A 14,440-nucleotide genomic window follows, 5' to 3' on the forward strand; every position below is an offset into this window, starting at 1 on the left:
TATTACCATCCATTTCTCTCTTTTTGTCCATTTATATTTGCTTTATATATTTGGGTGCTCCAGTTTTGGGTGTGTAGATATTTACAATTGTATCCTCTTGTTGGATTGATCCTTTAATTATTATGGAATGCCTTGTCTCTTATTATGGTCGTTTTTTTGTTTTTTGTTTTTTGTTTTTTGTTTTTTGTTTTTTTTTGAAGCCTATTTTGTCTGATATTGTATTGCTACCTGGCTTTTTTTTTTCACTTCCACTTGCATGGTGAATATTTTTTCTATCCTTTCATTTTCAGTCTGAATGTGTCTTTAGGTCTGAGGTGAATCTCTTATAGGCAGCATATAGATGAGTCTTGTTCGTTTGTTTGCTTTTGTTTTGTTTATTCACTCTGTCACCCTATGTCTTTTGGCTGGAGTATTTAGGTCATTTACATTTAAAGTGATTATTGACAGGTATGTACTTTTTGCCATTTTTAAATTTTTCTGGTTGTTTTATTGTTCTCCTTTTTTCTTCCCATTCTCTTTGTGATTGGTGAGTTTCTATAGTGTTAGCTTTCTTTTTCTGTATGTATGATAAGTTTTGGGTTTGTGGTTACCATAACATCATAAGTAGATAGCAGTCTGCATTAATTTGATGGTCATTTAAGTTCATACACATTCCAGAGGGGGAAGGGAAAACCTTTTTCTTTTTCCCCTTCTCTTCCCTTTTTACTCCCTTCTCCACATTCTATGTATATGTTGTCATATTATACAGCTTTTTATTCACTATTTTCTTAGGCCTAATTATGGCCATTTCTTTTCCACTTAAAGAAGTACCTTTAATATTTCTTGTAAGGCTGGTATACTGGTGATGAACTCCCATTATCTTTCATTTGTCTGGGAAACTCTTTGTATGTCCTTCAAATCTGAATGATAATCCTGCCTAGTAGATTATTCTTGGTGGCAGGTTTTTTCCTTTCAGCACTTTGAATATATCATACCACTCCCTTCTGGCCTGCAAAGTTTCTGCTGAAAAAATAAGCTGAGAGCCTTATAGATTTTTCCCTTCTAAGTAACTTCTTGTTTCTCTGTTGCTGCTTTTAAGATTGTCTCTTTATCTGTAACCTTTTGACATTTTAATTATTATATGCCATGGTGTAGACCTCCTTGGGTTCATCTTGTTTGGAACTTGTTGTGGACTTGGATGTCTATTTCCTTCCCTAGGTTAAGGAAGTTTTCAGTTTTTATTTCTTCAGATAAGTTTTCTATACACTTCTCTCTTCTCCTCCTCCTTCTCCTCCTTCTCCTCCTTCTCCTCCTTCTCCTCCTTCTCCTCCTTCTCCTCCTTCTCCTCCTTCTCCTCCCCCTCCTCCCCCTCCTCCCCCTCCTCCCCCTCCCCCTCCTCCCCCTCCTCCCCCTCCTCCCCCTCCTCCCCCTCCTCCCCCTCCTCCCCCTCCTCCCCCTCCTCCCCCTCCCCCTCCCTATAATATGAATGTTTGCTTGATGTTGTCCACAAGCTCTCTTAATCTATCATGATTTTAAAAATTCCTTTTTCTTTTTGCTGTTCAACTTGTATGCTCTCCATTACCCTGTCATCCAGGTTGCTGGTATATTCTGCATCTTCTAATAAACAGTTGATTCTCTCTAGTGTGTTTTTATTTCAGTTATTATATTCTTCAACTCTGGCTCTTTTTAATATTTTCCATGTCTTCATTGAAAGTCGCACTGAGATCTTCCACGTTTTTTGCCAGCCCAGTATCTTCACAATCATTAAATTCTTTATCCACCATGTCGCTTATCTGTTTCATTTAGTTCTTTTTCTACGGTTTTTCCTTCTTTCTTTTGGAATGTATTCCTCTGTCTCTGCATTTTGCTTGACTTTGTTTCTGAGGATTAGGGAGAATGGCTATTGCTCCTGAACTTGAAGGATGGTGAATGGTACTTGTGTATGGTGTCCGCTTGTGCAGACTGTGTGTGCTTGGTGACTTTTGCTGGCTGGCTGGAGCTGGACGGTATATGCTAGTTACTCTTTTAAACTTTAAAAAATTAAAAATAAAAACTTGGTTTTTTAATTAAATTTAAAACAAAAACAAAGGGAGCCCTAAAATTCCACAGCTTATTTTCTGTGTCCTGGCACCACAGAAGCTGGTGTGGGCTTGCAGACCCTGGGCTTGCTGAGTGGCAAGCTCCCTGTGATGACCAGACCTGCCATTTATAGTGTTGAGACCATGGGGCACCTGGGTGGCTCAGTTGGTTATGTGTCTGACTTCGGTCTAGGTCACGATTTCAGCATTCCCAAGTATGAGCCCCACGTTGGGCTCTGTGCTGACAGCTCAGAGCCTGGAGCCTACTCCGGATTCTGTGCCCCTTCTCTTTCTCTACCCCTCCCCAACTCGGGCACATGCACTCTCAGTCTTGCTGTCAAAAATAAATAAACATTAAAAAAATTTTTTTCATAGTATTTAGAGCTGCCTGTTATGGCATCTGAACCCACTAATTAGGGTGTTTGGACCCTGCTCCAGTCTGTGCTTCTAAGATAGAAGGGAAGAGAGTGTCGCTACCACTCCTTGGCCCTTTTAAAACTGCCTCCACCATGTGGCAGAGTTCTAGTGTTGTCTATTTTATATGCTGATTGCTTTTATTTTTCTTTTTAATTTTATTTAAATCCAAGTTAGTTAACATATAATATAATGTTTCAGGAGTAGAATTTAGTGATTCATCTCTTACATATAACACCCAGTGCTCATCCCAACAAGTGCCCTCCTTACTACCCATCACCCATTTAGACATTCCCCCACCCACCTCCCCTCCAGCAACCTTCAGCTTGTTCTCTGTAGTTAAGAGTCTCTTATGGTTTGCCTTCCTCTCTATTCTTACCTTGTTTTTCCTTCCCTTCCCCTATGTTAATCTGTTTTGTTTGTTAAATTCTACAAATGAGTGGAATCATATGGTATTTGTCTTTCTGCCTGACTTATTTTGCTTAGGATAATACATTCTAGTTCCATCCACGGTGTTGCAAAGGCAAGATTTCATTCTTTTTGATCAGAGTAATATTCCATTATACATATACATATACATGTATACATATTATACATATACAGGTACATGTACATATACGTGTCTATGTATACACACACACACACATGCACACCACATCTTCTATGCTAATTGCTCTTGTAAACTGTGGCTTATTTTCTGTGCCAAGAATAGAGGAATCTGTTCCTGGTCGCTCAGTACTATGCATTCCCACTGCATCAGTTTCCCTTTGTTACTGTGCTCCCATCTCTCTTGTTGTTCTCTTGCCATTTTTTCTGTCTTTGGTTGTTCAGTAACTGTTCAGTCAGCCCTCAGTTCTTTTTCAGGAGGAATTATCCTTTTAATAGGTGTAATTTGGTATGTTCCATGGAGGAAGTGAGTTCAGGGTTGCCACCTTGGACCAGAACCTAACTGTCTCATTTTTGACTTCCTATCCCATTATAGTTATGCCACTCTTCAATAATTCTTAAGTAAAGGTCTAAATTAAGATACTGTGTTTTTTTGTGTCTCCACCTTAATTTTATTTAAGATACTAGTATATTTTCATCAGCAAATTTTAAATCAAAAGGTTTGGAAACAGGTGAAGAGTCTAATGTTTAGGGGAAAAGGATCCAAAGGTATGGATAGTTTTATGTAGGTTTTACAGTCACTGTAAAGAGAATTCCCTCCTTTCACTTTGGTCTATGAGCACATATCCTATGAATTTACTTGCTAGAATTCTTAGGTATGATTCTCATCATAAGTAGAGGATTTTGAAATCTAGATTCAAAATTGTCTACTTTTAACAGTTTAAAAATTGGTTTGGGCATCACTTGCTGTGAATTGTAATGATAAAAATTACAAGGTTTTGCTTTAATCATCCCCTTTTCCCCTTTCCAAGGGCATTTTGAATTGGCACCAATTTCTTGAAGGCCCTAAGGGTGTTGAAAATGCTCGGTTTGGTTCAGCAATTGCAGCTCTTTCAGATATCAACATGGATGGTTTTAATGATGTAATAGTTGGTTCACCTTTGGAAAATCAGAACTCTGGAGCTGTGTACATCTACAATGGTCACGAGGGCACCATTCGCATGAAGTATTCCCAGGTAATCCGTGAGTTCCATGGTGATGTATTGACATGTGAGTATCATCCTGTGAGAGCTAGGGACTAACCATGCAGACAATCCAATTTATAACACTTATTTTAGAACTTTATTCATTCATCAAACAACTATTTAGTGAACCTGTTCTAGGTTCTGGAGATACTATAAAGAACAGGACAGATAAAATTCTGCTCTTCGTGGATCTTACGTTTTTGTCAAGACTAGGGGACAATAAATGAGATAAAGTGATTCAGATCATCATAAATGATAGGGAATTTTTTTTAAAAATTTTTTAAGTTCAGGTATGGGAATTATCAGATACTCTAAAGGGTGACCAAGAGGACCTCATTGATCAGGCAACTTTCCAGTAAAGTCCTGAAGGAAGTGGGCTAAGAGAGCAATCACAACCTTCAAATCCCACTCAGTCCACTCATCTCCTTCTGCTTTGTGATTTTTATGTTAAAAGATTCATGCTGGTTCTTTGACGTGGCTGCAAGAATGATCAACCGATGAGAAAGGCTGTGATTGAAAAACGAATGGAATTTTGTGGAGAATAAAACAACCTGAGAAGTGGCTATATAGAGAATCTAACAGTGCTGTATAAAAGCTCCTTTTTTCTACTTCAGTTGTTGTGCATTATAAGTTCATGCCAAACTTGCTCTTTCAGAAAATCTTGGGATCTGATGGAGCCTTTAGGAGCCATCTCCAGTACTTTGGGAGATCTTTGGATGGCTACAGTGATTTAAATGGGGATTCCATCACTGATGTGTCCATTGGTGCCTTTGGACAAGTGGTTCAGCTCTGGTGAGTCCATGGAGAGCCAGACACAAACTAGCTAACTAAAAAATGACCTGCTAAGTACAGCAGCAGATAGCTGTGCAGGAATTGTGGAAATACCACATGCATTATAAAAGACTCTAGGACATTTATGGATCATAGTTTATATAAAGGAAGAAATGTGTTTTTCCTCGTGGGAGAAAAAAAAAATTTGCTTTATGTTGCCATCAAGTGCCTCTTCTCTATATGGTGAGCAGAAAAAGTACATAGAAAAGACAAAGGCTTTGAAATGGTATCCAAGATATTACTGAATATTATCTTTCAAATAGCCTTACCTCAGCTCACAGAAAGGAAACCTCATGAGAATGCCCTAAAAAATACTGAACATTCAGACCACACAAGTAAAGTGTAATTTCTCATGTGGTTATGAAGTAACTTTTGAAATTATTAGTCATAAACAAGAAGCCATTATTTAGGTTTAGCTGACCTCCCATTGACCTCGGTAGGAGTTGAAGAGCAGGGAGGAACAATAAGGGATTCCAGGGCTATGTGATTTAAGGACAAAAATAAATATATGGGGTTGGCCAGGGATTGGAATCAGAAGGAAATTAAGAATTTGATCAAGAGTCCTCCTCAAAAATATATTTCATTCATTCGTTTGTCTCTGTTGAAAAATGTGCTTTAAAAGTCCAAATACTTCAAGAACAGAAAAACATCACATATCTATGTGTTGTTTCAGAGTCTTATTGAACTATTTACAATATTTCACTTGTGCTTTTAAAAGACGAAGTGCATTATTTTGAGTGCATCATCTTAATGAAAACTCAATGTGGGGAAAAAACTCCTGGATGATATCTAAGACTGAAAAATTTTAAAACATATTTACTGAATAAAATCAGTTAAGAGTAGTGTACTACTAGAGAAACACAAGGTATGATTACATAGTTACGTGACTTATTTTTTAAAAATTTTATAAGAAATGATGTTTCAGTGAACATCACCCTAGAGCCATCTTGGTGGGCTTCATCCTTGGTAGCCTGGATTATTACTATCCTATGACACTCCTTTTTTTTTTTTTTTAAAGATTATATTGTTTAAGTAATCTCTACACCCAAAGTGAGATTCGAACCCACAACCCTGAGATGAAGAGTTGTACGCTCCACCAGTGAGCCAGCCAGGTACCCTGACACTCCCTTTTAATGTAGTCAGTGAGGACCAAAGTTTTTTCTTTGAAGGTGGATTTGATTCTTCAAACAAGTCAAGATACATGGAATCAGATCAATTTATTGAAATGATTAGTCAAGCTAGGTCCATGCCATTTTGTGGTCACATTCTTTTTTTTTTTTTTTTTAATTTTTTAAATACTTTGTTTAAAGTTTATTTATTTTCAAAGAGAGAGAGAGAGAATGAATCCCAAGCAGGCCCCATGCTATCAGTGTGGAACCTGATATGGGGCTCAAACCCACAAACGATCAGATTATGACCTGAGCCAAAACTAAGAGTTAGACGCTTAATTAAATGGGCCCACGCCTGGGTGGCTCAGTCGGTTAAGCGTCCGACTTCAGCTCAGGTCATGATCTCGCGGTCCGTGAGTTCAAGCTCCGCGTCGGGCTCTGTGCTGACAGCTCAGAGCCTGGAGCCTGTTTCGGATTCTGTGTCTCCCTCTCTCTCTGACCCTCCCCCGTTCATGCTCTGTCTCTCTCTGTCTCAAAAATAAATAAACGTTAAAAAAATTTTTTTTTAAATGGGCCCAGGCGCCTCTCTGGTCACATTCTTACAAGGTGCTGAGACTGGATTTTCTGGGTAACTTCCTGAGAATAATTTGAAATGATTTTGTAAACCTTGTTTTTTAAATCAGTGGCACCATCTACACTGGGATAAAAGATTGACTTAAAGAAAGAGATTGACTTACAGAAAACATTCACATAGACATTTTAGATCTTGTAGGTCTGAGGACACATTGGATTTGCCATTGGATGTTTTATGACTGCTTACTAGGGGGCCTTATAGGTACCTGATTAATGAAACAGTTTTTGAATTGACTCAAGTCCTTCAGGTGGTTCCTGAAATTAAAAAAAAAAAAATGTTTTCTGCATCTTCTTGTATTTTTCAAAACAATGAAGTTACTCATTACTGCTTGCTGCTTTGTAAATACTAGAGCGTGTACACAAAGAGTCATTATGATGAAGTTGACAATTTTACTGGCAGAGGAACTAGGAGACCATGGGTTCTAATTTCTTACTTGCTAACTGTTACTCAGTAAAGTGAGAAGTTACCAAATGTTTTCTCTTTTGTTTCAGACTTTTTCACCAATAAAAGGGAGACAATATTTGTTCTGTTTCACAGGACTGTTACAGGAGCAAATGAGGCCATGTGTATGGCAAAGCCCTTCAGATATCTAAAGGGCTGTGCCAGAGTCAGAAATGTGTAGCACCCTGCCCGAGAGATGCCTCCGCCACTTTCTGGTGTCACGCTAGTTGCCACCATCATGGTCATAAGCCACACATCCAAGAATCGGTGGCAACTATTAAGGGAGGCGACAGGGAGACCCTCCTCAGCCCTGCCACCCCCACCTTGCCACCCGCTCTGTCCCCTCCATTTGTGGGAAGAGGAAACATCACTGCTTCCAGCTGGCAAAACACAACAGGGACCGTGACTTTGGAAATTTATTTGCAAAGAGGTTGCAGACTCACGTCCTGCACTCATGCATGCATTAAACAAATACTAAATGTGGATTGGGCTGGCAATACGGTCACAAAACACAAAAGACATTATCCCTAGATGCTATTTTAGGGCTTTCAAATATGAAATACCACTAAAGTGCTTAAATCATGCAGAGAATGATTAGATAATGCTGGCCCTGGGTCCTCTAGGTAAAGGTTATAACGTGTGCACTTGGCAGGAAAATATCTGTTTCCGTTTATGTCTTTCAGGTCACAGAGTATCGCTGATGTATCTGTGAATGCTTCCTTCACGCCAGAAAAAATTACTTTGTTCAACAAGAATGCTGACATAAAACTCAAACTCTGTTTCAGTGCAAAGTTTAGACCTACTAAGCAAAACAGTCAAGTGGGTGAGTTGGCCTGAAATAATCTGTGTGGAGATAGGTGTGCTTGTAGAGTTTTAGTCCTGAATGTCACCTATACTTTGGATTTAAGGCCAAAAGAAATAAGGGTCTTGCAGACATTTCAGGTGCCACTCATTTGAGGTGCCTGAGCATGGTTAATTAGACATGGAAGGTTTGATTAGATCTTCCCTTCACTGTCTCGAGAAGACAACATTCTGCCACAGAAAGTTACTATCTCTATGATCTAGTCCCAGGCTTGCTCAGCTCTATCCTTCAAGTTTCTTTTACCCATTGGTTCCTCACCCCAAACCTTGGGCACACACACATGACGCTGGTATACACCCATATTAGTATGCTGTGTGTCAGCTGTGACATGGCCTAGATACGAAGCGTTCAGTACAGGTACCAAATATTCCTATTCTTTTTTTTTTTAATTTTTTTTTTAATGTTTTATTTAGTTTTGAGACAGAGAGAGACAGAGCATGAGCAGGGGAGGGGCAGAGAGAGAGGGAGACACAGAATCTGAAGCACGCTCCGGGCTCTGAGCTGTCGGCACAGAGCCCGACGTGGGGCTCGAACTCACGGACCGCGAGATCATGACCTGAGCCGAAGTCGGACGCTCAACCGACTGAGTCACCCAGGCGCCCCCCAAATATTCCTATTCTTGAGAAATTAATATATGTGAAATAATGAGAGAGAAGATATAAACCAGTATGTAGTTTGTGCCCAGTGTTTTAAATGCTCTAATGCAGAGAAGTGAATAAAACTCTGATATGTGACCTGTCAGAAGGCGAGAATGAGGAAAATTGGACAAACTGTCATCTCTCTCTTGGACCAGCCAAGTCCTCTTCCAGAACTTGGCCGAGTCCTTTCTAACCACTGCCCCTCACGTTCATCTCTCCTGCTCCAGCACCCACAGAGCATAGCCATTGATTTAGCACTCGATCAAACACTGCCTTCTTTCATTTGCTGCTTTTTCATGGGTTCTAATCCTCCTTCCTTCGGAGTCTGGCTCTACACTTCAGGCACCTGCAGTTCCTACAAGTGTTTCATTAAGTGGTTAGGAAACCAACTTAACCTGCCTCTAATATTTTCAGCCTTTGTCATGATTCATAGCAAGAAATACATAGGTTAAAAACACAAAGCAGAAGTTGGATTCCCATCCTGGCATGTCTTCCATAGTTTCCTACTTTTTGTATCTATCTGGCATTTTTCCTTTCAGGTACTCAAATGCTGACCCAATGTTGGGTATCACATCTCACAGACCTGCCCTGGAGCAGGTCCATTTGAGTAGCCATGATAGTTGAGTCAAAAACCATTCCGGTACAAACGCTAAGTGGCTAGATGTAATGTACCGCATGGTGACTATAGCTAACAATACTGTACTGTGTTGTACATTTGAAGATTGCTAAGAGAGCAGATTTAAACATTTCTCTCTCTCTCTCTCTCTCTCTCTCTCTCTCTCAGACACACACACACACACACACACACAGAATTGGCACTGTGTGGGGATGATCTGTTAATGAACATTATTGTAATCATTTGCCAATAGTTACATATACAAAATAACTGCACTCTACAACTAAAACTCAGTACATCTCCCTTACATCTCAATAAAAACTGTGTGGGGGGGAGGGGGACATTAAGTGGCTAGTCTGCTTAAAACATGAATTTGGGAAATATATTAGTTGGCAGAAATAGCTGGCTGGTTAGCTCTCCTGGCCTGAAAGCATGGATTTGCCTCCTATATCTTCCACTTTTTGACGGGGCTTCACTCGTCTGTTACCAGACACTTGAAAGCAGACTTCAAGAATGTCCTTCCCTTCAACTTGCTCTTTCTTCCCATTGGGTACCTTTTCCTTGATGTCTTCAGATCCACACAGACAAGCCAGTTGTGATCATTTGTCACTTAATTGCTTGGCAATAAGAGTATGTAAGACCTGAATCCCATCTTCACGACTTTGAAAACTAAACCTGTAAAGCATATGGTCTTTGTTATTTACTGTGTCAGATGCTCACTCCATTTTAAAAGTTAACAACATAAAAAAAATTAATGCCCATCAGACTATACCTTTTTACCAGACTACTTGAAAAAAAAAAAAAAAAGAAATCATATGATCATGTATACTAACTTTGTCCTAGCTATGTTCCCCTCCCTGGCATTATTTTTCTTTGTATTATTTTCACCACTTAGTTTTAGTTCATTTGATTCACTTCTATTTTATCTATCTTTGTGAATTTCACTAAGTTCTTGGAGCAAGAAAAACTATACATCTCTAATAGGTATTTTAAATGTAACCTGTGGAATTAATGTTTTTGGGAAGTCTATTCAATCTTTAAAATATTGAAAATCATAAGATAGAGTAAGCCCAGATAAGGCAGCTGATGCTTTGAATAATATCAGGTTTTCTTTCTCAATTTTGGATAGCTTTAGTTGAAGTCTCTGATACTTTGTGTATTGGCAACTGACATCAGTTTTTATTGCATTTTTTTTCATTTTCATTTCCCTGGGTTAGTAGTATTATCTCTGTTTTATAGATGAGGAAATGGAGTTTCAAAGAGGTTACACAAATTGCCTAAAGTCCTAGAGCTCATAAATGGTGGAATTAGAATTCAAACCAAGTCCGTCGGATCCCAAACTTATTCCTGCAGAGTTGCATGCCTTCCCTGAACTAAGCATCGAGAGTGTTCCCTCAGAGTATCTCAGTTAACGCTCAAATTAGTTAATCTTCACAACTGCATGGAAACTGAAAGAATGAATTCTGATTTAAAAATTACCCCAGTTTGGGGTGCCTGCGTGGCTCAGTCGGTTAAGTGTCCAACTTCAGCTCAGGTCATGATCTCAGAGTTTGTGAGTTTGAGTCCCGTGGTGGGCTCTGTGCTGACAGCTCAGAGCCCGGAGCCTGCTTCGTTTTTTAAAAAATTTTTTAATGTTTATTCATTTTTGAGAGACAGAGAGCATGAGCAAGGGAGGGGCAGAGAGAAAGGGAGACACAGAATCTGAAGCAGGCTCTGGGTTCTGAGCTGTCAGCACAGAGCCCAACGCGGGACTCAAACCCATGAACCGTGAGATCATGACCTGAGCTGAAGCTGGACGCTCAACCGACTAAGCCACCCAGGCACCCCAACCTGGAGCCTGCTTCAGATTCTCTGTCTCCCTCTCTGTCTCTGCCCCTCCCCTGCTCACACTGTGTGTGTGTGTGTGTGTGTGTCTCAAAAATAAATAAAAACATTAAAAATTTTTTTTAATTACTGCAGTTTTATTTCTGACCATGCCCTAGCTGTTGTGAACAGAGCTCGTTTATTTTACCTCTTTTACTGTGTTTATTACCTGAAAAATGAGATGATAATATCCACTTTCTGGGATTATAGTAAAACTTGTATAAGATAACATACAAGAATGTGTTCAATTGTAGGTACTCGGTAGCTATTTCTTTCTTTGACATATCACCATGTTAGGGGTGATGAAACCAAGGCTTGAGAAGTGAGTAATTTGACCAAATTCATTCAGTAGATTTCCTCGGGCAAGTCTACTTTTCTCCCCACTGCTTCAAGCCACGCTTCTTTGAATCACTCTCTCTGTATCCACAGTCACCTACGTCACACCAGAGTGTGAATTACAAATGTCTGCAGTTCACAATCCATCAATGTAAAGACTGTTTTTATATTTTCTTGAAGTCCTTGACTTCACCTAGTAAGATACAATTAGGGATGGTTTTTCTGTAAAAGTTTATTTGTATTAACATTTCTTTGTGATTTTTATCCTAGCCATTATATACAACATCACAATTGACGCAGACCTATATTCATCCAGAGTAACCTCCAGGGGGTTATTTAAAGAAAATAATGAAAGATGCCTGCAGAAGAATATGATAGTAAGTCAAACACAGAGTTGCTCTGAGTACATCATCCACATACAGGTAAGGTCTCCGTCATCTCTGTCACCTCCTTTCCTCTTAGAGACTAATGAATGGTCCAAGTCTAAAAATGAAGCTTACAAGTTAGAAAATGGTTGCCCTTCTACTTAATGCTTTTCTTGTCTAATTTCATGAGCAGGAAATCCTATTATCTTTATGCTAATATATGGTCACATTCTATTAATATGTTAATAGCATAGAAATATTTGGAATTACAACCAAAAGGCTAAAAAATAAGATTGTTAAATCGAAGACAGTGCTTTCTTAAATGTTTACCAGGGAGAGCTTTTAGTAGATAGTAAATTTTATTTTAGCATTTTCCTATAAGGGAAAAATTTTATTTTAAGCTGCTGAAATGAACAATGCCAATTTTGATTTCCACTATTGGGTTTAAATTAATATAGGACAAGAATGGTAGATTATGAGGTAAAAATTATTCTAATCTTATGCCACAGTTACTACAGGTCACATGAATTTTGAAAATCTCACAAGTAGGAAAAATTCTCGGGAAAATTTCCCACAGGAAACTTATTTTATAAATTATATGAATATTTCCCCCTAGAAACCATGTAATGGTCTTTGAAAGTGTGATTTCCTCAGGAAATCAGTTTTAAAAGAACTTCTTAAGAATTTTCCTAGAATATGGTTCTCAGCATTTAAAATGTATAAGAATTGCCAAAAAAAAAGTTTATAAAATGCATATTCAGGGTCCTCACCACCAGTAATCTGGATTTGAACGTCCAAGGAATATGCAGATTTGAGGAGTACTCCCAGATATTTCTGATATAGATTGATGATACAGAGATTCCATCTCAAAAAATGTTAAGTATGATTTGGAAAAACAAAGTTAACACAGGAATTAAAATCCATTGATTGTTTTAATTTCTTGTTCGTATGAAAGAAGTCTTATTTATGAAGGCCTGGACCTTTTTTGTTAAGATGCTGACTATACAGATTCTTTAAAGGGATAAAAGCTGGCTCTCATTCTCTATTTTTGTGCTAAGTGGTAGATCAAATAAAACATGGAGTCCATTGTGGGGGAATGAAATCAGCCAGGCTGTCATTCATATATATATCCTCTTCACACAAATGTGTCCTTGTGAAGTTTTTAGAAGATGTGTGCGGTTTGGGTCAGTGCAGAGATCTTGTTTCAGTTAACACACTATATTGGATATCAACACCACACCCACTCTGTGCACCAACCCTGCAGCCAGCTAAGGAAACCTCTCCTTACAGTCAGGACGCCATGCTAGTCTTGCCCGCCAAAAGGGCTCACGGCAGGAGTAAATCCTGCCTGTGAATGGACTAGGTGATAACAAATATCACTAATCAGGAAAAGGCAAACTGGATTTTTAGGGTTTACCATTTGTAGAGATACTGTTCTTTCCTGACAAGAACTGAGGGCAGAGCGAAGTTGCTGTGAAGGCGGAGTGGAGAAGTTGTACTTGTAGCTGGGTAGAGTCGGCTTTAATAACTGCCAAGTGATACTTGCTTCATCTAATGCATGCAAGAGGCAGTGTCGCTTCTCACGTACATGAGGGCCAAAACTTGGGGGACTTGGTTTCCCATGTGGGAATCCCCTTTATCTGGCTTTGCAGAGCAAGTTAGGTTCTGACTAAGGAAGGGAGTTCTCTTGTCGTTGTCTGACACTGGCCCTGAGCACCTTCCCATCTAGGTCATAATATTCCCTCCCAAAGATTTGGTCAGGAAATCTAAAGACTATCTTAAATCTTGGCAGTAGGAACTGGAAAGACCTAGCCAACAACCCAAGAACCATGTACTGATAGAGAGCATGAGCGGGGGAGGGGTAGAGAGAGAGAGGGAGACACAGGATCTGAAGCAGGCTTCAGGCTCTGGGCTGTCAGCACAGAACCCGACTCGGGGCCCGAAGTCAAGAGCCGTGAGATCATGACCTGAGCCAAAATCGAATGCTTAACCGACTGAGCCACCCAGGTGCCCCAACAGATGCTTTAAGCATTAAAATTGGGTAGATCCTCTAAATATTTATAAACTACTTGTGTATGAATAGCGAGATCACTGACAAGCTTAACTAAGATACACTGCTTCAGATTTTTACTGAACCCAAGTCTCTAGGTTTCCTAATAGTGAAGAGGCTAAGAGGAGAATTAAGACCTTAAAGAAGCCAGAATCTTGAAAATTCAAAACAAGGGTAACTCCACATAATTGAGAGCAGACTGTGTTCGTAATCTTGAACACGTTTGTTGTCATTTTCTTGTTTTGAAGCTGCCGTGCCCTAAAAAACCGCTTCACTGTATCTCTGTGTGTTTAGAAGCCCTCTGATGTTGTCAGCTCTTTGGATCTGTGTGTCAACATCAGTCTGGAAAACCCTGGCACCAGCCCTGCCCTTGAAGCCTACTCTGAGAAGGCCAAGGTCTTCAGTGTAAGTGCGTTTTGCCCTTCTTGGAATTCAGACTGGCTAAGAAAGCTTCACGGTCCCTGCGGTATTGTTTGAAAGCTACCTAGGACAGAACTTTTCAATTGTTAGTCTTCTAAATGAAACACTCTTCTGTGTGAAATTCATCAGCCTGCAAGTTCCACGAAGACAGAAGTTTTTGTCGTCTTCCCTGC

At 39.4% G+C, this 14,440-nt stretch overlaps 1 protein-coding gene across 1 annotated transcript in view; it reads left to right on the forward strand.

Annotated features, from left to right (window-relative positions):
• Nucleotides 1-14,440, forward strand: part of ITGA2 (integrin subunit alpha 2) — a 108,499-nt gene that overhangs the window by 71,938 nt on the left and 22,121 nt on the right. Inside the window, exons 14-18 of the mRNA XM_060634588.3 lie at nt 3,890-4,093; nt 4,758-4,894; nt 7,801-7,940; nt 11,703-11,854; nt 14,142-14,252. Of these exons, the coding sequence (XP_060490571.3) occupies nt 3,890-4,093; nt 4,758-4,894; nt 7,801-7,940; nt 11,703-11,854; nt 14,142-14,252 (744 nt within the window). The remainder of the gene's footprint in view (nt 1-3,889; nt 4,094-4,757; nt 4,895-7,800; nt 7,941-11,702; nt 11,855-14,141; nt 14,253-14,440) is intronic.

The sequence above is a fragment of the Panthera onca genome, chromosome A1 (assembly GCF_046562875.1).
Source record: "Panthera onca isolate mPanOnc1 chromosome A1, mPanOnc1 haplotype 2, whole genome shotgun sequence".
NCBI lineage: Eukaryota > Metazoa > Chordata > Mammalia > Carnivora > Felidae > Panthera > Panthera onca.